This window comes from Anser brachyrhynchus (genome assembly GCF_964034855.1).
Source record: "Anser brachyrhynchus genome assembly, chromosome: 5".
Lineage (NCBI taxonomy): Eukaryota > Metazoa > Chordata > Aves > Anseriformes > Anatidae > Anser > Anser brachyrhynchus.
In genome coordinates this window covers 20,652,912-20,678,965 of record NC_137699.1, presented here as the reverse complement: position 1 = coordinate 20,678,965, position 26,054 = coordinate 20,652,912, and the positions used below count along the sequence as shown (strand labels likewise).

The 26,054-nt window shown below is 38.1% G+C and overlaps 1 protein-coding gene across 10 annotated transcripts in view; it reads left to right on the top strand.

Annotated features, from left to right (window-relative positions):
- The window catches only part of NPAS3 (neuronal PAS domain protein 3), a gene marked incomplete at its 5' end in the record, with an annotated part of 615,455 nt that overhangs the window by 581,237 nt on the left and 8,164 nt on the right, over positions 1-26,054 (top strand). For all 10 annotated transcript variants that reach the window (XM_080592649.1, XM_080592648.1, XM_080592646.1 and 7 more), the window contains 3 exons: positions 2,756-2,949; positions 9,020-9,126; positions 23,875-24,022. In XM_080592649.1, coding sequence (XP_080448775.1) covers positions 2,756-2,949; positions 9,020-9,126; positions 23,875-24,022 — 449 coding nt within the window. The remainder of the gene's footprint in view (positions 1-2,755; positions 2,950-9,019; positions 9,127-23,874; positions 24,023-26,054) is intronic.

Sequence of the window (26,054 nt, the reverse complement as noted above, 5' to 3'; positions counted from 1 at the left end):
ATTTTTTTTTTTTTTTTTTTTTTTGCTTTTCAGAATATTCCTAGCAAATTTTTGTTAAATGTTTACATCTGCATCCAAGTACTGGCCTTCATAAAACAGTTTATTCTTGCAATTTAACTTCATTAAAGTCATAATACTGCTTTAGGATATGATAGACTATTGCTGTGGGATTGAATTATAAACAGATTTATTTTAGCTACTGGCGATAATTGACCCTATAATTCCTATCACCCCTAATCCCAATTCAAATGAACCAATGTTAAAAGTGGCAATACTCACAATGTAGACAAGGTCATGACAGCTAGAATTGTTTTTAGTACCAATTAGATTTCCCACTTGGTGAGTTTGACTAATGTTGTCATAGAAAGGGACTTCTGGCATGGAAATACTGTTTCTTTAGAGACGCACAGGCACTGGAACTGAAGGGCAGTTTGTTGAACATTTCCCAGTGTACAGAATCAGAATGCAGTTGAGTGCTGACCCCTAAAATTTGAAGTCACGTGGGGATTTAGAACATATCTTGATCCATGAAAGAGCTAGGAACAAGCTTAAAATTTTGAATCTGGAAGCAAACTTTCTTGAAATTCAGCAACGTTAAAATATAGTGTGTGTAGCAGGTTTGGAACCATCACTTGGGGTAATACTATATCTAAGGTGTATTTCAGATGACGAATCAAAAAATAAAAATAAAAAAATTGAGTTTTGATTGAACAGACAATTGTTCAAAAATAAATTATGTTGATATTTAGCTGCAAATGACATGGAGGTTTCAAAAAATACAAGGAAGAGATAAATGGATTTTAAGTATGATATATCTTAAAAATTCCCCCAAGTGATAGTGCCAACTTCAAACATATTAGCATAAGGAGTTTTATGAAAAAACAACTGAACAACAATACTTTTGCATAGCACGTTCAGCATAAGATTATTTTTCACATTATTACGCATTATCCATCAGCATTTTTCCAAGCATTTGCAGATTTGAGTATTTGCAGTAAGCTGAAACTGCGTGATAAAATGAGACAGATAATGATAAAAAGCATATGTACATGCAAGCCTAGCTAGAAGGAGCAAAATACACTATTACTGCCCCTCCTGTGAAGTTAATCCTATTTCTTTTAGCTATTTCTTCATTAGTTAATGAGGTCTAGGGGAAAAAAAAAAAGAAAAAAAAAGTGTGTTTGAAATGGTGTTTTTGCATCCTTGCCTTTAGGTACTTCTTCAAATATTCATAGAATAGTTTGCTCTTGGAAGGTGCATTAAGTGTGAGTTCAGACAATAATTACTTCCAATGTGGGTGGTCAGAAACCTGCAACTGAAATGGACAAACACAACAGATAAGCACTTTTCTCATTCTGATCCACCACACTGGCTGGAGCCAAAAAGTAAAATAGCGGAGAGGGCAGCTGCTTTAATAATTAACGTGGCGGGTGAAGCAGTGGGGTCACTTCAAGGCTTAGATCACAGATTTGCTAGCATGGGTTAGATTTGAATTTGGGTGCACTGTGTGGTTCTCAGTCTTATTAATGGAAGAGTTTCTTCTCTCTCACTTTCTATTAACTATCAGTCTCATCAGAAGTAAGCAAACAGCTTGGCTGCTGTCTTAGTGAGTTGAGTATCAGTGGATATGTAACTACATCCCATCTCTGTCACCTCCACCAGTAACAAGCAACATCTCTGTAGACCTCTGAGTACCAACTCTGGGATCACAGTGAAAGTGACCCAACAGAGGATACCTTGTAAGCCTGTTCTTCATGTTGATGCTGGAACACACTCTGAGAGTGAAAATCTGAGAAAGCCTCCAGCTTATGTTGGAGTTCTTATGACTCTCTTATGCACAAATGCAGGAACTTCAATTTCCATTTTCAGTTTGATATCTGGCTGCTTTTATTATTGGTCCTTTTATTTTATTGGAAAAACAATCCCCTTATTTTTTTCCACAGTAGAACTCCTGAAGGAGTGAAGCTGGAATGGTGGGGTTATTCTTTATGTGGAGTTTCAACTTATTCCATTTCATGCAGCGTTCTTACACTTTCACTCTCCAGGAGTACAACTGGATCTCCTGGGCATCTTCTGTCATTATCTTGTGAATAGGGAGAGAAAGACCATCAGCACTTCAATACGTATATAGTGCATTAAGCAAAGACATTATATTTCTACCAACTCTTTAAAAGCTTGCTGTAGATACAAGAAGACCATCCTGTGGCTGAACAATTTGATCACTTGTACACTTGCTTCTCAAATTGCCAACCATAAAGAAGTAAATCAAGGCTGTAAGCAGCGTCGATGCTGTTAGTTGACTAGCAATTCAATTAAATCCATTCTGGAAAAGTTTCAAAACTGCTGATCTTTTTGTCTCATATTCAGTCTCCGAAATTAATGCTCCCTTTCTACCTTCATTATTTCAATTTTCTCCCCTTCTCTCTTTCCTTTCATTGGATTTCTAGTTTTTTTAATTATTATTTTCTCTTTTTGTAACAACCACCAAAATAAAAATCAATAGCACAGGAGTTCTGAACTTTTATTTGATAAATGTGAACCATTTGCCTGTTATGTTCTTGTCTTCTTTTTTGTCATGAGGACATTTAGACCACCAATATTAATAAGCTAGCACTGGCACTGGCAGTTAATTATTACGATTTTTGGCTGTATTAAGTGCTCTGTAGGGTATAGTAATGTTATCCTTTAAAAGAAACTGATGTCACAGTTGCATCCAGAATTCACTGGGGTTTCTTTTACTGTTTTTATTTTCCAGGTGATTCATATAACAGGCCGGTTACGTCTGAGAGTGTCACTGTCTCATGGACGGACAGTACCCAGCCAAATCATGGGACTTGTTGTCGTTGCTCATGCTTTGCCACCTCCTACAATTAATGAAGTCAGGATTGACTGCCACATGTTTGTCACTCGTGTGAATATGGACCTCAATATCATTTACTGTGAAAATAGGTACAGCTTTTAGCTCATTTTTTCTTTGCTTTAGCTGTGTGTATTCTTTATTCTATTGGCTTGGTAAAAAGTTTTGAAATCTGTGACTCCTGCAGTGTCATCCTGGTGTTGTATGAGAGCACTAGATTCACTCTCACTGTCATCACCTTCAGTACCTTGCATTGTTAGAGGATAAAGAATAATTTAAAACCATAATTTGCAGGACATGTTGCTGAAACAGGGGAGGGTAGATCAGGAAAGCTTCCTATACGTTTTCTTTTCTTTTTACAATCTCCCATTGTCCCTATCAGAGGCAAGATTCAGGACTAGACTTCTCATATGACTTGTATGGCTTTCTTTATGCTCCCCTGACCTCCCCTCCACCAGTCTTGCTCCCTGAAGTTTTCTGGTTTTGAACAAATTTGCAGATTACAACACATTGTGCTTAGTGTTTAATGGAACAGAAGCACAGATGGCCTAGATAGTAGGCTAGAGAGGTGAGATCTGTTGCAGCTAAGAGCTGGGAAAAATGTAGAATAAACTTGTTTAAGGGCATGTTGGGACAGGCAGCAGTGAAATGGGAACAGGTGATGAGGAATTGTTTGGGGAAGGCTATGTTCGAAGTGATAGGGGTGAGTGATCTAGGACAGCAGAAGGTAGGATTTAACCTCAGCTGTCTGCTGCCTGTGGTGAGGGCACCAGGAGCAGTGGGTGCTCCCCATGCAGGTCCATCAGGGCAGGGCAGGGCCTGGCAGCCAGGCCTGTCCCACCAGGAGCAGGGCACCAGGGGGCAACTCCCTGGGAACAGGGCCAGGCTGAGACCAGGCTGGGACATGGGCACACGGGTGGGTTGGGGTCAGCGGGACCCATGGCCAGACAGGGCAGGGCTGTGGGGAGCTGGAGCCTGGCCCTGCTGCAGCCTCACTGGGCTGATGTGGGGGCCTCAGTCTGGGAAGGGTGGAGGAAACCCCAAAGGGCCTGGTCAAGACTTTTAATGCTTATTGGTGCCCTCAGGGCCCTGAGAAAATCAAATAAAATCTAGGAAATAGGTATGTAGAGCAGAGTGAAGAGATCTGAGAAGGAAAATATAAGTAATAAGGAAGTCTGGGTCTGTTGATGGAAGTCTGAGATATGGGAGAAAGATTGGAAAAGAAGAATGTAATGCAGCCAAAAACATTGGGTCATGAGGACCTGTCATCAAAAACTAGAACAAGCAAGATGACTCAGGCAAGCTTTTCCTGTGACAACATCCACAGCATATTATGAATTAAGAGCTAAAGCTCTTTGGTATGCACAGTAATGGAATACCTCTGTTCAGGATAGCACATCAACATAAACTCAAATGCTTTGTCAAATCAGGGCCTTACACAATTTAAAATAATCTTGGGTTTCAACTATGAGGTTATCTTTACTGTTATGTTGCTAAACAGCCACGAATATTAGTAATAATATTACTTGGCTATTAAAGAGAATACGGTCAGTGTATTTTCTAAAAGAGAATATATTTGCTGAAGTTTGGAGAAATTGAGACATAGAAAGTGATTTGAACAAGGTCACAGAGAAAGTTGACAGCAGTATTAAAGTTTGGGCTGGCTTTTTGCCTGTGATTCTACCCAACGAGCCTCTAGATTCCGTATAATCTGGCTGCTGGTGAAAGAGCTCAGGGGTTTAGCAGTAGCATCTAGAAGAAACCTTTAGCCTTAGTCTTTGATTTGACTGTGACCTACTCTGTTAGTAATGGAAAACTGCTTCCACTGCAGAGCTCATCAATGGACTCTGTAAAATGAATTGCTGGTATCTGTCCAGTTCCTAATTAATACATTTCCTTTTAACAAAATCACCTGCACTTACTGTTACCTTTGCTGGCAAACTCAACAAAAAAAAATGCCAGGAATGAAATGAATGTGAAAAATGAACTATTTCATCAGGTCAGGTGTGGTATGAATTTTTGGACTGTGTTAGAAAGATTTACACTTTCTCTGATGTTAGTTTGGTATTTTTATGAACCCTATATTGTGTATGTCTTTTTTTTTTTAATGAAACTTTTTTCTCAAAGTTTTCCTTTACTGTCATGTAGCGATAAAACTATAAAATTGATGACTTGAGAAAATCATCACTGAAAAACCTAAGGTGCGTCAGACATAGAGTTTTGTTTGGTAATAACATAGAAAGAGCAGATAATGTGGTAAACTCTGGTAAGCTAGCTGACTTATAAAAGAAAACATTGAGCTTAATAATGTTTTTCATTAGTTAAGATAAAGACATCAGAAAGTCACTTTTCCCTGTCTGTGATGGATTTTATTTCCTATGGTAGGGTAGAATGCATCCGATGGTACTTGAATTTATCTTAAAATAGTTATATTTTAAGCCTTGGTGGCAACGTTATAAAAATTATAAAAGGCATTTCAAATAGTAGAAACTCTTCTGCCAGGAGTGAGAGGTGAACGTTAGCTCACTGAGACAGCGGGGTTTCCACTGATGGAAAATAGCGTTAGATTGACAGGTCTTGGATTTCATAGCATGTACAAAGTAGAATAAGGCTATTAAAGCTGGAGGAATGGAAAGGGCAAAAGAAGGGAAGGAAGTAACTGAACAGCTGATGTGAAGCTGTCAGATGAATTATCTGGGCATCTGCCAAGGCCATTCTCTGAGTCAGGGAAGTTGGGATCTCTTTTCTGGGGCTATAGAAAAGGAGCTTAAGTATCCTGTCCTGAATATATGGGCTTGACTCGTGGCACTTGGGGGCAGCAGGGAAATTCTTTGTGGTGCAACAGTAAAGCAAGTGCAACGCTGATGAAAATAGAGAAAAATAGATCCATGCTGGGGAAGCTGTAAGCACTATTTATGGAGCAATGGGGAGTTACTGGCAGCCGCGGGGAGTATGGAGCAGAAGACATGCTACTTAACTGAAATAAATGCTCACAGTGGACCATTGGATCAGCAGGGGCAAGATCAATAGTACTCCTGGTTTTCCAAGTGGTTGCCTGCTTGCAACAGCAGGGAGCAGGAGTGACATTACCCAAGTCTTTGGGTGCATCTTGTTACTTTCCTCTGAATGAAGAGATCTGCATCAGAATCCAGAACTCAGTGCAGGAACTGGTCAACAGTTAGCTTCCCTTTGAGACAAGATCAGTTAGTGCACTGGCTCTTTCTATCAATTAATATTTTGTTCTTCAACTATGATAAAAGAACTGAAACCAAAATAAAGAGACTGCTGCTAGAAGACAGTATCAGTCTCTGTGTTTTTAATGTCAACTGTTAGGGATTAGAGACTGTCTAGGGAGAGGCTGTAGCCCAGTTTGATGTGGACTGCTATAGCCATATCTGCTAATACATGCCCAAAAAGAAATAATCCACTCTGTATTCTAAATGCAAGGGATTTGGCCATTTGGTCATGACAATGGTTGACAGTAGTTCCTTAAGATGTGCAGAATCCTGCGTAGAGAGCTTCAAGCCTACAAGTGTCTGCACAATTTGTTCCTTATTAAGCAAAGCACATATCCCTATCTTTAAATTTCAATTATGTTAATAGTCCTGTAAGTCATTGGAACCGCTGATCTGCCTGTGCTTATGTTTTGCAGGATCAGGTCTGTCTATTCAGCAGACCCAAGTTCCTACTGATCAACCTGTTGCTTTATTTTGTCAGAGGGCTTAGGATCCACAAGATCTGTTACAACTAGTGTTCTAAGATACATTATAATGTTTTTTTCTTTTCTCCCTGTGAATGATCTATTTTCCATCTTTGATATAAGCATGAGTGTCCTATTTGATGCAATTTCTTTTCCTTCTGGTTTTGGTGTAGTGGCTTGCCAGTGATCATCACTTATATCTTCATATTCTCTCTTCTGTTTTTTTTTTCCCATATTTTTTAATCTAAAAACATCCTTTATGTCCTCATCTTATGTCTGTTGTGAACTGCTGTTTATTAATATTATTCTGAAATTTAAGTGTTTGTGAATCTGCTTCCACAGTTGCCTTGCTTTGTTCACTTTTAAATGTAAAGGCTTTGCACAAACATGTTGCTGCAGAGAAACAAAATAAAGCTGAATCAAATTTACCAGAGGGGAGAGCAGAATGATCATCTTCCCTGCAGACTGTAGCACCCACAGACTGGATGCATCACAGGGCCATGGCTGTGCCACTGCACAACCTGCTTTTCCCCTTTCACAGCACAACTGCTCCCATTCTACTAGCTGTCCATATCTGTGCTGCTATCTCACAAAAATGTGACAGTTCAAGCTGACATATCCTTCTTTCCCCGCAGCCACTGGAACAATCACACAAGGACAGAGCTTCTGTCTGCCAGGAGATTGCCCCTTCCTATGTACTGGGTTGTGCAGGGGGGCATTTCTTCTCCCTGATCTTAAAGCAGGGCCACCTCCAAAGGCAAAGGGGCAGCAAACTGTGCCACTGAGGCGAGTGTAGAGCTGGGAGGGAGAGAGGCTTGAGTTCTGGTTCCTGTTCCAGGTACAGTTTACACACTTTGTTTAGTATAAATATATATACATATATATATATATGTATATATATACAGTCCAGGGGACAGGAACCTTTAATTCTCAGTCTCTGTTCCCTCTGATGAGGTTTCTTATTACTGGTCAGAGATCCCAGGTCCTTTGTTTACCAGCCCCTAATTCACTGTGCAAACAAAATGGAGTAACTTAGCAGGAGGGAGGCCCACTACCACCATTCCAGACATCTCTGTCTGGTGAATAGTGTCCTCTCCAAGAAGGCAGAAGAGATGCATTTCAGCTGTGGTTTGTTTGATGGGTGTTCCTAGATGCGTATCCCACATCTGGTTAAGTGTGAAGGCATGAAAAGTGCACATCCTTTAGCATGCTCTGTCATGAAAGTGGGACAAGGCTGTTGTGTTTTGCACTATACTTGATCTGACAATTCTTGCTAGCGTATCTGAGTCCACCTGCTCCATCAGTCATGGTTCTGGGGGGAGTTTACTGGGACAAGTGCTGCTGTAGTGCTATCTAATACTTCCTTCCTCCTTCTTCAGTCTTCCTTGTCTATGTGTTCTTTCCGTCTGAGACCATTTTGCTAGTCAGTGTCTCACCACCTCTGCCTGCTGGGAGCCCCTCAGACCTCTGTGGTCCAGTTCCTCGCTGGCCTGCACTCGGGATCACACTCCTGCTGTTTCAGCTGTCTGCTTCCAGCAAGATGTTTGGAGTTTCTTACAGCTCTGTTAAATGGATGGCTGTTATGTCTTATGACTGCAAAGGGAGCTTAACCTCAATCATTACTGTGTATTTTAAAACCTAAAATAACGTTCAATTTCTAGAAAACAGACATACTTTTAAATGCTGATGTGAGCAAGGCATTTTCCAATTGTTTTATTTTCCATACTGCATTTAAGGATTTTGACATCTTGACTCTCAGTGACAAAAGTTTACATGCACACACACACACACGCGCGCACAGGCACACAGACACACACGCAAAGGTCTGCACAATAGATTTTAAAGTCTCTATGTGCAATAAACAACAAAGTCCCAGTTGAAAGGGCCCAGAGTGAAAGCTGAGTTCCCAAATGAATTAGACTAAAAAAGATAACACCCTGAGGCATCTGTATGTCTCAGCATTTAAATTATATCCCTTGAAATATCAGTTTGGACTTGGTGCCAAGAAATGGTTGAAGAGCTTTTTCATGCATATACCCAATAGAAGACCAATCTGTTGAAATGAAATGTGTCTCTAATCATTTGGTATAAATGTAACATGTTTTTACTTTATTATGTAACCTTGAATCATTCCGGTCTTTTAATGAGGATTTGGGATTGTTACAAATGCTTTACAATTTCATGGAATTGTCTTGGTTTTATGCGTTGGGAAGAATATGCACTAAAATTTAACTTTCCACTTATTTAATGGATTACATGATTTCAAGGTTTCTTTAAAAACTTTACTTGTTTTAAGGCTGTGTCTTGTTTGTGTAGATATTGCATTCAAATTGACGATGGAGCCTTCACAAAATTACTATAGTGGTGAAAAACTGTTTTGCAGATTTCACTTTCTGAGTCACTTGACAATTATTGTATTCTTTTCCTTCTTGAATTATAGGTTGTATTTTTTTCCTTTTTAGGATTAGTGATTACATGGATCTGACCCCTGTAGATATTGTAGGAAAGAGATGCTATCACTTCATTCATGCTGAAGATGTGGAAGGCATCAGGCATAGTCACTTAGACTGTAAGTACTTCCATTTTTGTCAAAATAATCTGGTACAACACCAGATTGTTCCTCAGCTATTATTTATATATTTATATTTCATGACTGGGGGTCTCCATCTTGCAGCTACTTTTTTTTTTTTTTTTTTGTCACAGGGTTTCATAGAGGGTGGCTCAAACATGAGTTTCCATATCAGTTATTTTCAAATCTTTCTATAGACATACAACATTGTTCACGTACGTGGGAATAAAAAATTATATTTGTATTACTGGAGTTTCCAGCAGCTGTTCATTTACATATGCTGTGCATTATTTTAATCCCTCAGAGAAGTATTGCTTAGGTGAGATACTCCCTCCCTAGCACAGAAAATGAACTCCTCTCATTGTTTTATATTTCTGAGTCATAACATGGAGGTCAAAAACTGCAGCATATTTGGGATATCACCAAGTCGTTTAGTATAGAACTGAGCTACAGCTCCACCAGTGTTTTGACCACCCAGCGCATTTACATTTAAATGGCCCCCATGCCTGTAGCATCTAAGCCCCTATGATTTGCACACTGGTAGTATCTGGTTGGGATGTGCATAACAGAAGTACAAAAATGTTACAAGAGACAAACCTTACAAGAAAGCATGTGCATATGTCTGTGTATGGGGGAAGGGAGGTTCAGCTTGATTCCTTGTAATTAAACTCTTTGTATTCCTCTTATTAAAAGCCATAGGGCCTAATTCTTTTCTTGTTGAGATCTGTTGACTTCAGTGATGGTGCTCCTGATTTACCCTGGTACGAAAAAAGACTTAGGCCCATAATCTCTAATTTATCTGTGCCTGCAGTGAAGCCAGATAATTCTTTGGAAGTTTCAGTGCCTGACTGCATTTATGATTGACTGGTGTGTTTTTCTCAACATAAAAAACTATCCACTTACAGAGTCCCAGATTTGAATAGCTGTGTTCCGCCAACATCTTTATAATGGCAATGTATAGAATGTGGAGAATCCCAGCACTGTGTCCTGTTAGCATTTACTAATAAAAGGCTAGCAACCAAAATCCAGCCACCTTTAATTAGTTCTTAGACAAAAATACAACTATGATAGAAGGCAGTATAAATCGTTAGTCCCAAAGTACCTTGATCTGCAAGGGGAGGTAGGAGGATAACTTCTACTGGAAGCAGGACAACAGAAACTACTTCTATGATAATATATGGCAGCCACCAACAGTATCAAGCTCTTTCAAGCTTTAAAATAGTCCCTCAAGTTTCTAGAAGGTAAAGTGCACTTGATATAAGGTCACGTTAGATGCAGTTCTGGGGGGTGAGGGGGGGAACAATCAAGTATACAAAATGATAAACAAAAAGTAATTTTGCATCATTTACATTTTGGTCCTTTAATATCCTGAAGGATATGGCAGTTGCTAAAAATGAAGGATCAAATTCAGAAACTTACTGGGGACTCTTGAAACTGGAAGTCAAAAATGACAAGTTGCATTTCCACTGTACTATCTGACCAGGGAAATAAAAGATATTTATGACTCAGACTTAACATACCACCTGGCAGAGATGAACATCCCATTTGAAAAAGACCTTAATCTTCTGAATGACCACTTCTCTCTGAAATACAATATGCTTTATGAAACATTCATCTTCAGAAAACTCAGAGATCTATGCAGACAGTGCGAGTGCAGTGTGGTGCAGTGTATAAGCAGTGGACTAGTACTCAGGAGACCCCAGACACAGGAGCAGCTTCTAGAAGATCACTTCACCTCACTGTGGCAGTTTCTGCTCTCACTGTACATCCGCTTTAGATGTCTGGATTACAGGCTTTATAAACAGGGAATCCCTCCCATTATCAGCATCCAGCACAGCAGAGTTCCATACTGACAGTCCTGAAAACCTTCAATGACCTTTCTAAGGGCTTAATTATGATCACAGTGATTTTTTTTTCTTCTGTCTAGTTAGAATTTCACTGTTTTGATTGTGCAGCTCAAGGCTGCATCTTCTCACTAACCTCCTTACAGGTATGCTGTTAGGTCCCCCAAAGCCACCTCTTCTTGAGGTTAAACAGGCCTGATCCCACAGCCTCTCTCTACAAGGCAAGTGCTCCAGCCCTTCACCATCTTGATGGCCCTCTGAAGTTTGTCACTATCTTTCCTGTTCTGGGGAGCCTGAATGTGTGTGTTTTCTTCCAGATGAAACCTAAAGAGTTCTTACTGAAGGGAAATAATGACTTTCTGTGATCTACTGGTTATCCTCTTTTTAGTTCAGCCCATAGAGCAGACTGCTGATTCATGCTTAGCCTGCTGTCCAGTAGGACCACCAGGTCCTTTCCAGCTAAGCAGTTACCCAGCCAGTCAGTCCTCAGCCTGTGTCATTGCAGAGAGTCAGTCTGTCCCAGGTACAGGACTTTGCATTTGTCTTTTCATGTTGTTCAAACACATGCTCTGGATGAATGATCTTGAAGTTTAACTTAGGCTTGGGAATAGCTCAGTGAGTATACTTGCCCGTTATAAGTCCTGCAAAGGCTGACGTGGTTCATATCTTTGCCCAGGGAGATGCTCAATTCTTCTAGCATTTGGAAGAGAACTTTGTAGAAATACCAAGGGAAAGAAATCACAAAACCCCCAAATACTTCATAGCAACTTGTCCTGTTTCAGTGGGGGGGGGGGAGAAAAAAAAAAGCTAAAATTACACTGGCTGTAGAAGGTAAGACCCAGCACAACTGCTGTTCCCCAAAATAGACAAGGCAGGAATTTTGCCAGTCCTACATAGGGTATAATTGCTTGAGATTACAGTGGATAAAAAGCAATAGTATGCAATGTTTTCAAGAAGAGCTGGAAGCTAAAGTAAAGGTTAGAAAACCCTATGAAAAAGTAGATGCAGGAGTTGAGAAAGCATCATACTGAAGAAGATGTGTTTGGTGAATGCCTACAGAATGTATATAAAAACCTGATAGATTTATAAAGGAGATAAAATAATTTTTAAAGATTAAGACAAGAATCCCAAATTGCAATGGTAGATATACGGATAAAAAGAAGCACAAATAAAATTGCTACTCTTGCCTATTCATTGATAACATATCAGAAAAAAAATGGAAAAGTAAGACCAGTACATCCTGCCTTCTCATCCAGGTTATTCAAAGACATCAAAGAGGAAAACGAGCAAAGAGGAAAATGTTGCACAAAATCACACAGAAAAAATCAAGAGGGCTGTTGATGGCTTCAGATCATAGCAGCCCATTAGAAACTTTGAAAAACAGACCTTGTTAACTCTATCTCAGATAAAAGAAGACAAAAGCCGTTTCAGGAATGTGACCATAACAAGTATAATGGTGAAGAAGGTCCGCAAGACTATAGCAGTGACAACAGTCCTTTGTACCCGCTGCCCTAATGAAAGGTCCATCACAGTCATTGTTAAATCTTTCATTGTTTTCAGTAGACATGGGGATTATGCCCTAAAAAAGCAAATGTATATGGACTAAAATCCTGACCCCAGTGAAGTAAATAACAAAAAAATAGTTTCAGTGGGGTCTAGTTTTCTACTTTGAGATTTATGTTACATATAGCTTAATGTCCTTGTGGATTAATAAAATAGCATTTTTACTCTACCTCCACATATGAGTGCATCTATCCCAAAACAGTAATGCATGGTGATGATCTCACAAGTTATTGAAACATAAGCTTTTTTCAAACAGAAATAAAAAGAAGAGGGAAATTGTTTCTATCTTGTTTCGTTCAAGCTTTCGGTGATCATGCTTTTTTCACAAATCTCCCAGCCAATTGCTTTGTATTACAATTCTAGCTTATTAATGTGTTTCCCATCTTATAATGCTTCATGGTTTCAGAAATTAGAGAAACTTCTCATTTATTCATCTTTGCTGTGTTTGTTGAATAAATTGCTGGTAGAATCCTGACAGTTATCGCTTGTCATAAATCAAGTCTCTTTCACGGAGATTGTAGTTAAAATGTGCTGTAGTCTAAAAGCCTGTACACAGTCCAGCATCATGGCTTGGCCGATGGCTCAGCTGACACCCAGCACCTGGCTGAGATGCGACAAGTTGTGTTTGAATCTGAGCCCTCAAACATTGCAAGTCTAGCTGTACTGTGGCTCAGATACAGTTCCTAGCTCTGTGTAACATTTCTTGCTAAGAACGAATGGTTGTCATATGCTGCAGGAGTATGTGTCTTCCATTTAATTGAAAAAAATTAATGATCTTCACTGAACGGTAATATCAAGTACTTGCTATTGCAGTTCAATGAAGGTCATTAAGAAAGATGTGAGGATGTATAAAGGTCAAGCCCTCTGAAAGCAGCCATGAATATACTTTTGGACAAATATAGGAAAATGTGCCACCATTTGTAAATGAATATGTTGCTTGTAAGAAAACTGTCAAATGTATATATCGGTATATAATATCTGCTTTTTCATTTTGAAATACTAATTGAGGTCTTAATTCAGAAACCTGACACTGACAAAAAAGATATGTGTTGTCCTCAGCTATTGCATAGAAAATATCATCTTATTTCTCCAGGATTTGATTTACAGCTGTAAGATATTCAGTTTCTTAGGAACTGTGAGCCAGGGCGGTTCATTTCCCACAAAGCAAAGGTCTCTGATGAGTATGTTTGGTAGTACTCCCTCTGATCTACTTTATCTGGTTTCCAGTGGTTAGAATAATCCAGTCTTTCTGAAAATAAACTATTCCACATTCACCTTTTTCATGGCTCACCTGTTTTCTGAGGGGTATTACCCCCTCAATCTGCTTTTAAATCAGTTATATATTCATTATTTCTTTACGTATGTTCAGGAGAAAAATCCTATTGCTTTACAAAATATTGCTTAGTGCTTTAGCCTACCAGCTGTAGTTGAACTAACCCTTTTAACTTACGCACATCAGTTATAATTTTTTATTCTCTTAATAACCTCAAACACATGAAAAACAAATAGAATGAGTTGATAATTTCTAACAGTAAAATACACTTCACATATTTTGCTATCATGCTGTGGAATAACTCTGCAATGTCAAGTAGCACACAATTAGTAAAACTGTAGGGGGAAAAAAAAGAAGTGTTTTGATCCCGAGGAATTTTTATCCTAATCAGATCGAAATTTCAGTGCTCTTGTAGTGCTTAATATCTTCAATCACCAAAAAAATCAAACTGATTCCAATGTCAGGTTTTGCATTCTGGGACTGAAATAAAATGCTAAAATATACAAATGAATCTCATGTTTGTACAAGTTTATTATCATCACTAAAAAGCAAGATTGATTCTAAATTAGGTTGATAGAATGTCTGGTGTTTAGCTAATTCTTAAACCAAGCCCTCCTGGCATCCTGATGACAGTCTAGTGTATCTTTTTGTCAAAGTATTGCAAAAGTGTTGGTCTGACCACCTGCACAATCTTCCTCTCTGTCCATATCATGATGTCCAACAAAGATTTCTACTTTGGAGACTGCCATCCTTATGTCCTTTTGACTAGAGATGATGGTGATAGAGCAAAAGGAGGGAACAAGAGATAAAAAAAAAGGAAGAAACTGAAGCATTCAAACAAAACAGGGTTTTGATTCATACCAGGAAAAAAAAAAAGGAAAATGGAATTTGGTTTCAGCCCATGCCTAGTGTTTGTTTTTCAGTCGTAAGGAATCACATGAGCTTTGCACCTAACCAAGAGTATGTATGTTGCATGTATTTTGGCCATGCTCTGTAATCCTGTAGCTGTTGCATTTGCTCCTGCAAATGTTTGAGTTATGAGGGATGCTGCTTTGTCTAGCTCACTTTCTGCTCTCTGACCAATGCCAGTTACTTTAGAAGAAGGTGGAAAACACTCTGCAATATTCAATTATGTATGAATTGCACCCTTTTTTTCTCCATACTATACTATTAATTCATAGTTGGTTCATTGCTTAAAAGATGAGAATTTATACCACTTCCTAAATTTCTGTTTGTGGAGGAGGCTTGGTAATTTTCCTATTACTATTTTACTATTATTACTAATATATTACTATTTAGTAATATTACTATTGTAATATTGGGTATTCTAATTATCCATATGAATATTCAGCTATCTTAAATCCCCATAAATTTCTAATCGTTATGATATCTTCTGGCTAAGTTTTTCACATGCTAGTTGTGTGCTGTTGGGTAAATGTTTTCTGTATGTAAAGTATATAAGAGAGTTCATCAGAAGCACCAGATCTTTTGGATAGTTAACAAACTGGAAAACTCCATAAAGCTAAACCTTTAAGCTATTTAAACCATTGGCTGCTGAACTTGCCATTTCTTAATTGCAGAATTTTGCTTTCTGTAGCTTAGCAATATACAGTTATTTTGCCTCAGATACAGTTTGCATCAATAACACTTTTACTTAATTCCTGGTGCTATTTCATTTTCAAATTAAACCCAACTGTTTGATGCAATACTGATTAGTATATCCCCATTTCAGTTTGTAGGCTCTCTGTTGTCTTTCATAGCTCACTTTTTCTTCATGCACTTGTGCATCAGTCAGTGTAAATACTCTGCCTAAGTAACACAAAATGGCCTCCACACATTTGTCACTTGCCACTAAAACAAAGGGAGAAAAGTGTGCTGTGTATGAAAGCATACTCTGGAGTTTTTTCATGGAGAGGAAAGGTTCAAGAGAAAGCCAGGTAAAGAACATTTGGTAGTCTGGAAAAGTACTACGAGTCACAGACCCATTACCTTCACTGGTGAGGTTCGCTCCAAGATTATTGAGACCAAAAGTGTACATTTCTTTATTATGTAAGTTAGAAACAGGGTGTTGCTCCATTGAAAATCCAGGTATGATGTAAGGATTTTTTTGTAGCTTCCTATGCTGTGAAATACTCCATCCTAAAACGAAACTCAATGAGGGTATGAAGAGGCTGTTGCAGATCTTTCTAGAATTTTAGAAATACATTAGTGCTGCTTTTCTTTTTTTCCTCTTCTTTTTTTCTTTTTCAAAGGTCTGGGCAGTTGACCTGTTGTCTCTGAGGGAGACAGTTTTCAAAGCCAGAAAGATATGAAAATACTATCAGTAAAATGTATAACATATATCAAATACTTGATAATGTGCCAATAGGTCTTATTAGCACTCATTTAAAAGAACCTGCTTAAATCACCTGTGGCTTTGATATCCATGAGTGATGTGGCTGGTGGTGGATCAATGTTATTTTTTGATTTCTGAAAACTTACAGAGTAAATGAGACGATGTCTAGGACTTTGGTCCAAAGGGCTTTTTGAGAATGCTCTGCCAAACATCTGAAACCTTCATACCTAACCTCCACAGACTGTTAGGTATTGGTTCTGAGATCGTAAGACACTTGCTTTCTTGAAAGTTATTTTGTTTTTATTTTACAAGGATTTTTTGGGAGGGGGCGGGAGGATACTGGCACTAAGCTATGAAGGCTACTAAAGCTTGTGAAGAAAGGTGGAAATTTTGTTGGGATTTTTAATTATTATTCTTTTTACAAGTGAAGTGAAGTGGTTTAAAAGGGACAACATGCTTTAAATATGTCTTATGTAGTTCACTGCCAATAATAGCGAGATGATGGTAAACCTCTGTGGTGGTTTTAAGGGCATTTGAACATTCGGTTGTGCCATGCAACCGTGGCACTGTGTTGTGGGTCCCTTTCCTCTAGTGATTAGGCTGAGAAAACCATATTCATTTCACTCAGTACAAGCATCCAAATAGGGACTCCTAATCCAGAAGTGAAAGCATGTGTAAAGGGACAGTATTATCTCCCTTGCAACTGACCATCTTTAATCTATGCAATTCAGAAAGAAAATTAATATAGTTGCCAATCTACTTCTGTATTTTGGTCAGCCCCAGTGAAACTTATTTTTCCTTTCCTATTCATAGAAGATATAGCTGTGTATAGTACACTGATACATTTGGCATGGAAAGGGTTATGTTCTAAAGTCATTAATCTTACATAGATTTTCATATGACGGACATTAATATTAGTGGAGAGATGGAGGACAGATTTAAGCTTCTTGAGCAAGCAGGGCCAAATTTCTCCTCTGATGTTGCATTTTAGTAGCTGAAGGCAAAATTTGGATCTGGGATTTCATTTTCCCCTCCAGTTTGAACAGACAGAGTTCATTAATGATAATGGAAGTTCTGTCTGAAGTTGGTGTTCAAAGCGGGCTTGGGTTTCTAAAGGACCGTTTCAATATTAGCAGAAGGAAATCACTTTATGGCAGGTTTGAAGTTTTAAAAGTCATGGGGAGACAGACAAATCATGAGGAAGAGGAAAAGTTAAGAAAGAGAGAAGAAAACCTAGAGAATCCTAGGTAGAAAAATCTAGAGTTCGTTTTTTCAATCCAGTTTATTATTAAATAAACTTAATTAGCTTATTTACATCCTTTCTATCTGTTAAACAACAGAATAGTTTTCTGATATGTGTGCTGTAAGCTTCTATAAAAGAGTGCATCTAGTGATACACTGAATTAGATATTATGATTCTGTCATTTCATTTGATTAATACCCACATAATGTTTTAAAGTAAACATCCAACCTGGCATTATATATTTTTGTTAATAGTTATTGTTAAACATGCGTTTTTCACGATTAGAAAACTGCAATTTTAAATGATGGACTATGGGTAACTGGTATGTAATAACCATCATGAAAGGAGGAGGGGAAAAAAAGACTCAGATTTTCTAAACAGCTGATTAACTGTTTGAGTAGTGGTTTGGTTTTGCTTTTTTTTTTTCCCTGCAAGGTTGTTGATCCTTATTTGTGCCTGATTTGTCAGGCATTTATGTACGTAACATTTCTATGCTGGAAGATTTAACAATATTCCATACTGCAGAAGTAAGCAATGAATCAGTTGCTATACACAGCATTTTTAGAGTAAATGTATATGCTTAAAATAAGTAATCCAGGTGAATGGAGAATTTAAGTGGGAGTTTGGGTAACAGTGACGTACAGTTTTCTCTCATGCCTATGAACTGCTACTTCCTGATTGAGTTTGGAAAAGATGAATTTATGTCCAGCAATTATTACTGTCTAATATCTATAGCAGGATAGCAGCCAAGGTCTCAGGTCAGTGTTACTGACACGGTACACTGAGTACACTTCATTCTACTCAGACCTAAGAAAGATGCTCTCTGTATGGCATTCAGGGCTTTTTCATGCTGTACAGTTTAAGTAAAATATTTTCTAAAGCCTCATAGAACTGACATTTTTCTAAACAGTTACCATATTTTAATTTTTCTTAAGAGAACTGTGTTGAGAGACTTGAAGTCACCCAGAGCTGGTAAGCAACTGTCTGCAGTGATGGCAGGTAGAGCAACATGACCCGTGGAGACTTTTGTGGTGGCAAGGTGGTATTTTTCTCCAAGCAATCTGCTTGGCCCCACTTTTGGCCTGATGTTGAGAAAGCACATTTGCACACAGCCCTTGCCTACATCCCCTCTTCTTTACCCCATACGAATAGCAGGTACTAAATCAAAATGTTTGCAAAGAATTGTATAGGTGACATATTTGCTCACAGTATGACAGACATGTCTCTGTCATCTATTTCATAATGCTGTTCAAGTAACAAACATCATTTAGCATTGCTAAATATTGTTCAGTACTTTATTTTTTCATTGCTAAAATCCAGTCTGTGGATGCCTACTATTTAAAACATCTCACTAATTGCAAAATCTATAGAAAAGTCCTTACAACATCAAAGACTCACTTGATCCTTGGAGCTGTTATAAATGAAAAACTGTCTCTGTTACAAGCAAATAAGGCACTTAATGCACTCTTTCTGGCTGTGATGCTCTTTTTCCTGTGGGTTTTGAAAATGACCTTCCTGTAAGCATCAAGGACTGTAACTTTTCAGATAAAGAAACTTGTTCTTGTTTTAAGTCTATGCCAGGTTCATTCCCCTATAGCCCACAGTTTTCAAAAGCAGAAGAAAAAGTAATCCAGAATTAAAAAAAAAAAAAAAAACCTTCTGTTTCCAGAACGAAGTTACCCTGTCAGCTTGCCTTGGGCCCTAGGTGGAGAAGTGGAGATTAAAGAGTCAGTATTCCTTTTCATGTTTCATCTGCCAGTTTTGTGAATGTAGAAAGAGTACTTGTGGCTGCAGCTAAGTATCCAACCATGGTATTAAGTATGGCATTTTCATCCTCTTGCAGTAAATTAAAAAACATTCTTATAAGTTTATTACAAGGGGAATTCAGTATCAATACCATACAGTCATTGATAAAGGTATTTCAAGGAGAAGGCTGAATAGCACAGCAGATGTAACCTCAATATTTTCACCAATTATAAAGAACCTCTTTGTGAAGCTGTGTGAATATGTAAGATGATCTCATCATTTCCTATTTACTCAATACTTACCTGAATACGCAATATAGTGTAGCTTTTAAATGCATATGCACATGAGTAAAATGTCCTTTTGTAAGAGACTTTGCTAAAAGACTGCTTTTGATATACAGTTTCTTCATCTCCTCTTCAAACTGAATTAAGCTACTTCCTTCTTCTGAAACACAACTCACTATTTAGAAGCTTTGGCTTTGATTTCTCAGAACAGCCTTACAGGAAGAAACCATGCTCTTTTTCTTTTTGTAACCATATTTCTGAAGACAAACTTGTACTGATTTATTTTGATTTTCTAACAGAAATAGGTTCCTGCAAAGAACACTGACTGTTTCTTCTTCTCCCCCCTCCTTTACTCCACTACTACAAGAATATTGCTGTGCGCAAAGCTACCAAGGAAAACTGAAATCCCTCTGTTGGGAACTGTGTACATAGCAATATATTCATACTTTGACAAAGAAGTGAGATTTTTTTTTTAGTTCTTAGCATTACATACTGTGCATTTCTTGCATGTTAACTGCTGAATTCAAACTAAGTAAATAGGTAGTGTTTCCGCAAATTTTATTCAAGTTTAGCATCCACCATTTTAGAGAATATATGTGTGCAGCTGATGTAAAGGTAACTAGTTTTAAAATATTAACCTTCAGTAATTACCTTTAACTAAAGGGTTTATAAAGATATGTATACATGAATATATAATTATATATGTCATCTCATTCCTCCTGTGTAGGATTTGTTTCATTCTCCTGTTCACAGTTATACTCATTGTAAAGATTGCTCCTGACATCTATTCAGCTGAAAAGCCAGTGTTTTAAAGATTTCTCTGTATTTCCACACAATTTGGCTTAGTAACAAGATCTTTTTTTTTCTCCTTTTTCCTATAAACATTTAACTCCCATTAACATTTTGGAGACATGCATTTGTTGGCAGAAGAAACAGAGTCTGTAAGAGAAGTCACCTTCCCCGCTATTCTTACAAATAGACTGACACACACAGTCCTGCACAATCACATCTAACTTCAGTTACCTGTGCCGTCCTGCTGATGTGGTCCCAACTCTCACTTTCCCAGTATTGCTCTGTCTTCCAGACTGGGTACTCCATGTATATTTTCACACTAGCAAATAAAAGCTTAAAACTGTGCATTTCTCGGTGTACAAAAGTATAGGTCTGAATTCAGCAAGGGAACTGCCTTAAATACAGTCTGATTAAGTTCAGGATGTGGTCCAAATGGCATTACTTTTTCATAAGTTTATACTAAACAGAAATGTATGATCTTTTGCTAGTAACAAAACATGACTTCACAAGCACAGCTTAGGTTGGACTAATTCTGTACTTCAATTTATTCTCAAAACCAGTAACTTTATTAATGGACTCCCTGTACCTGCAAGGTGAAGATCCTCAAAATGAAACTGAATTTCCTCAGTAACAATAGGCTCTTAGTAAAGCAGACAGATCTCTCTTCCTGTTTTCTCAAAGTTCTCATTTAATTCCTAAGTTGCTTCTTGGCAATGTCAACAGTTAAAAATACTGTAAATTTGAAAGCATTTCAAATGTTTTCATTCTTTCTCTTTCAGCACATTGAGAAATTTCGTACCAAGCTATAGAACGATCTTTCAGACCTGGGTTGGGGGCTGTCTAGTGCACTCTCAAAGGAGATAAGAACCAGATTTAGCAGCACAGCACAGCTGGTCTGCCAGAGAATCTCTTTACAGAGAGAATTTTTATATTGAATCGTGGGACTTCCTTCAGAGCTTGGTCCACAAATCTCTCATATGAGACGTGCTTTAGACAGTTGCAGGGAGGAATATTCTGTATATGTGGTAATATATCTGAGCTGGCCAAATAGAGGGTGGGAATTTGCAGGTAGATGAACTTCATGTAAAGCTCATTTTCAAGACAGTATTTCAAATGTTCTTTGGATGCACAGCTACTTGGGAGCCTGAACTCTGGCTGTATATAGCTCACATGCACCTCAGTTGCATTGAATTCTCTTTCTTGAAAAAGCAAGCACATTTTCCTTCAGAAATAACTTGCAAGGTATTAATTTTGCCTTTTTCCATAGTTCTGAAATGAGTGGTCAGTGCAGCTCATGACACAGACTTTTCCAGTAGTGCAACAACCGATATAAATGGCACTGGAGGAGGCAATGACTTGTCTAGGATGAAATGGACTTGAAAGGGCTGGAGGATCTGGGTGCCCATAGTTACCACTGTGCAGAACTGCACAGTGCACTTCAGTCACTTCCTAGTGTCTCACTTTGACTTTCAAATGTGTGTGTGGGCAGTTGCGAGGATTCATCCTTTACTATTTGTACAGCATGGTAAACTCCTCAGATAAAAATGTTATAAAGAACAGGACAGTATAACTAATAGATACAAGTGCAGATAGAATTTACTAGTTTCTGCCTGCAACCATAGGTGTTCAGCTTTCAAGAAAAGAGACAATATCACTCCAGACTTCCAGGCATATCAATATTACTGTCAGCTGCAAACAAGAGCATTTTGAATGTTCTATTTTACTGAAATGGAAAAGTCCAGTGTAATCAAAACTTACAGCAGTTTCATCCCTTATTCTTCATAACTAATAAAGTTGGACTAATTTATGTGAGATTGTTTTCTAAAATGGGATGCAACATTGGTTTGACAGAAATGCTGGGTAATCAGTTGTTAATATTTTATCTTTATTCTGCTGTATAATGAGGATTTGAAGCCAATGAATTATCATTGCAGAACATTTGGAGCTTGGAATGCAAAAATAAAAATATGGGGAAACTTGTGGATGTTTCCACAAATTCTGTGCTAGAAACAAACCTAGTTGACTAGAGGCTGCTGAAAAACAACAGGACCCAGATCACAAACCTTTGTTCATATTGAAGCTGAACCTTACATTGAACTTTTTACAGGCACTTTTTTATTCAATAGTTTAAAAATCAGAGTTTGGGGTGGGCCTCCAAGGTAAGAGAGAATCTGTTTTTTTAGTGCTGTCTTTATAAATATCTTTTTCTGTAGATACCTGTTGTACATGGATTTAGATATAGCTACATTCGTATGTATAATTAGGGGTATAGACATTTGGTTAACTTGAAAGCTCCAAAGTGTCATTTGTCACATTTATGGTAGGAACTTTAACTGCCTTAAATACTTATTCTTTTCCAAAGTGACTTTTTTCTTTTCCCTCTGAAAAAAAAAATAAAAAAAATAAAAATGTACTTCATGAAACTATTGTATATGAAGCACTTATTAGCCGTAATTAAATGGACAATATGAATTTACTACATCTTTAGGACTCTGGCTTGTTCTGGTTTAGAGCAAGATGATTAATGCAAATACATATTACTTGAGATAACCATTTAGCAGCTAATTTAGCCAAATTTATTACAGCAGTTAGAGGTTTTTCATTTTAGCAGACGGAGACAAGGACATGACAAAAGCAGAAGGTGTATATGAATGCACACTGCCCTCTAGTGCACAAAGCTTTATGGGATTAGTGAGAAATGCAGACGAGAGTAAGTAACAATACTACCCAGATTTTGTATAGTTCACATTTTCTTTAAAATATTCAGCATCCTTCCTCTGAAAGATTTGTATTTCATCCCCCTTTCCTGACACCGAGGCATCAAATACAAACCAAATCCGTTTCAACATGGCAATATTTTGGTTGAAGAGTTACTTCAAGCATCTGTATTTTAAGCCTTCTTTCTGTGAGCATATAATAACACCATTTCACATTACTGACTGCTTTTACTCGTTTCTCTGTTTCCTAGCATATTTCAAACGTTGGAGAGAGCTGTCACTCTTTGGCTCTAGCCAAGTCACTCTGTGCCTCCCTTAGGCCTCTTTCTCAGTCTGCTGGTGGATTTACTTTGCTCGGGTAGAAAGTAAATTCTCCCAAGACTTTCCCCCTACTGACCAGTGGAGATTTGGTTCATCTGAGAACTGTAAATTCTGTTTGACAAGATCAAAGAAACAGATGTATAAGTTCAGTAGTTGATATCGCCTGCAATAAGGAGAAATGATCAAAGCAGCAGGGGTAGAGTATCTTCCCAAACCTTTCAAATATCCAGAATCTCAAAGAGGTCTACCTAGGAGCTATGAATAAATCACATATAAATTTGCCTTTTTTTCTTTTTCTTTTTTACAATCTGACATTGAGTGCATTGAAAATGTCCACACAGCAATAAGTATTCTGTGAACCAAAGAGATTTGTAGTTCTTTTTACTTTTCTTCTTCCACTAGAGTTTCCAAAAACAGATTAAAATTATACTTTAAAAGCTTGTAAAACATACAACAAGTTATACTGAGCTTCAGATCCTGTGTGTCATCTCATTGGCATGCTGCATTAAACCTAAAAGAAGTCGAGCATCTTTTGCTCATACATGTGGCATGTTGAACAGTGAAGATCATTTTACTACAGTTCTAACATGCAATATATCTTGTTTCTGTTTTGTTTGTATTTTCCCTCAGTGCTGAATAAGGGTCAGTGTGTAACAAAGTATTACCGCTGGATGCAGAAGAACGGAGGTTATATCTGGATACAGTCTAGTGCAACTATAGCTGTCAATGCCAAGAACGCAAGTGAGAAGAATATCATCTGGGTCAATTACCTTCTCAGGTACATTTTCGAGTCCCTTCTCTCTCTTGAACTGCTCTCTCTGTTGCTTGACTGTGCTGGTGAGACTTTTAGGGAAAAAACAATTGCCTGCTGGAGAGAGTTAATGAGAACAACTTTTTCATATGGTCCACCTCAAAATGAATGCCACTTGGTTGAATGCATTGAGATATCGATCACGCCTCGGTACACTGGAATATTTTTGAATTATTATACTGCTTTAGTCTTCAAATAAACCTTCCTTCATCCTTATTGCATGCCTTGCTACCCTGAAATCTACACAACCTCAGCCGAAATATGAAGAAGATTCACACCAACTTGCAGTGGCTGTGTTACAAATCTGGTATGAAGTTTTGGGCACTGGTTTATTTGGTTATTGAAAATGCACAGAAGCAAACTTCCTGGAATACTACAAAAAGCTGTCTCTGACAGGTGTTCACCTCTCAGGCCAGAGAGAGGAATTTTTTCAGAAGAAAAGCCTTGAAATAATTCGTTGCTCCTGTAAACATCAAACAGCATTCACCTTAAAAAGTAAATTGGGATTCACAAACAAAAATATCTCTTAAGACTATTTTAAACAGAAATAATGAGAGACTCTTCCTTGAGAAATTCTTTTTTACCAAGCACAAGTGTTTTTAAAGGGCTGGTTACTGAGCTCAAGGAAAGACCAACAGTCAGTGAGAGACAGTGAATTATAAACCTGACCTTTCTCATCTGAAAATACCTTTCAGCACATTCTGTTATGTGAAAGTGTTCAATAAGATTGGGGGATTTTCTGTTTCATTCCAGAGCAGAACAAACAAACAAATAAAATTTGAAACCTTGAGATTGTCGTGAAATGCAATTGTCATTTTCTGGCCTGTTCTCCTTTTAAGTTGCTTGTCATGGTTTGTTACATTCCCTTTGATGCCATGAGAGTTCAAAGTGATGTCTAGGGGTTAGACTGTGGCTTATTATGCCAAGTCCAGCAAGCCCTGAAGAGACCACGCCTGCCTAAACTTGCGTGTTGAAATACTTCTGATTCCTTCTTGGGGAATAGATGGAAGCAACCCCTTGCAGGAGAGCATTGAGGGATGCTGTGGGAAACCTTACACAGTGGTGGACTGTAAACTGGGGCTCAGATGGTTCTGTTCTGCTATGGTTGAGCGTGGGCATTTCCAAATATATCCTTACCCTGCTACTTTTTTTTTTTCTTCTTCTTTAAAAGAAGGTGTACACTCAACATCCACAGAGTGAAGCATTAGCTGAGCCTAACCGAGAGGGGCTGAATGCAGCATTTCAAGAATTCAGCTTAAGCCTGCCAACTCTGCACTGGAAGTGCACTGGACTGCTTCAGTGTCCCAGTCCTAGCAGGGCTTCAAACTGCCCAGAAATATGCTCATTTTCCAGCTGGAAAAGTGGGCCATAAAAAATTATAAACAGTTCCCTCTGTCCCCTTTGCTTCTTTTCAGACACTGAGTGAGCCTAGTCCACAAACATTATTTTATCTATTTTATCTACCAACAGAGTTAATCAAACAGAGAGAGAGAGAAAGAGAGACAAGCAGTGTGGTCTTACTCAAGGCAGCTCACAGAACTTGATTTTTCTGCTGCATTCCCTTTGCTGGTCTGTTAGAGAAAGATTAACTTCTTTAGTGAATTTGTGTTTTTAATTTAGATTTCTCCCAGTCCTGGAATCCATGAAAGATCCAAATGTCCAAACCATATTTTAATGACAGATCAAGGCATAATTAGGTCTACTCTTAGCAGGAGTACTGGTCTGTATACATTTCCATGCATTAGAAAGTATGATTCAGCTGTCTGTAAAAGGATAGACTAATTATAGTGACAGGGAGGATTAATGCTGTTCTTGTTCTAGCAACTTGTTATTCACAGTGTGAAAGCCCTCAAACATCTTTTGCTTGGAGGGGGCAAATTTGGGGACTGCCCTGGGATGCAACAGAATAAAGTCACTTTGTCAGGACAAAACCATAAAGATGGTAATCGTAAGAATGGCATTTCAATGTGAACTGTGTGAACTCTGAATTTTCACAGTA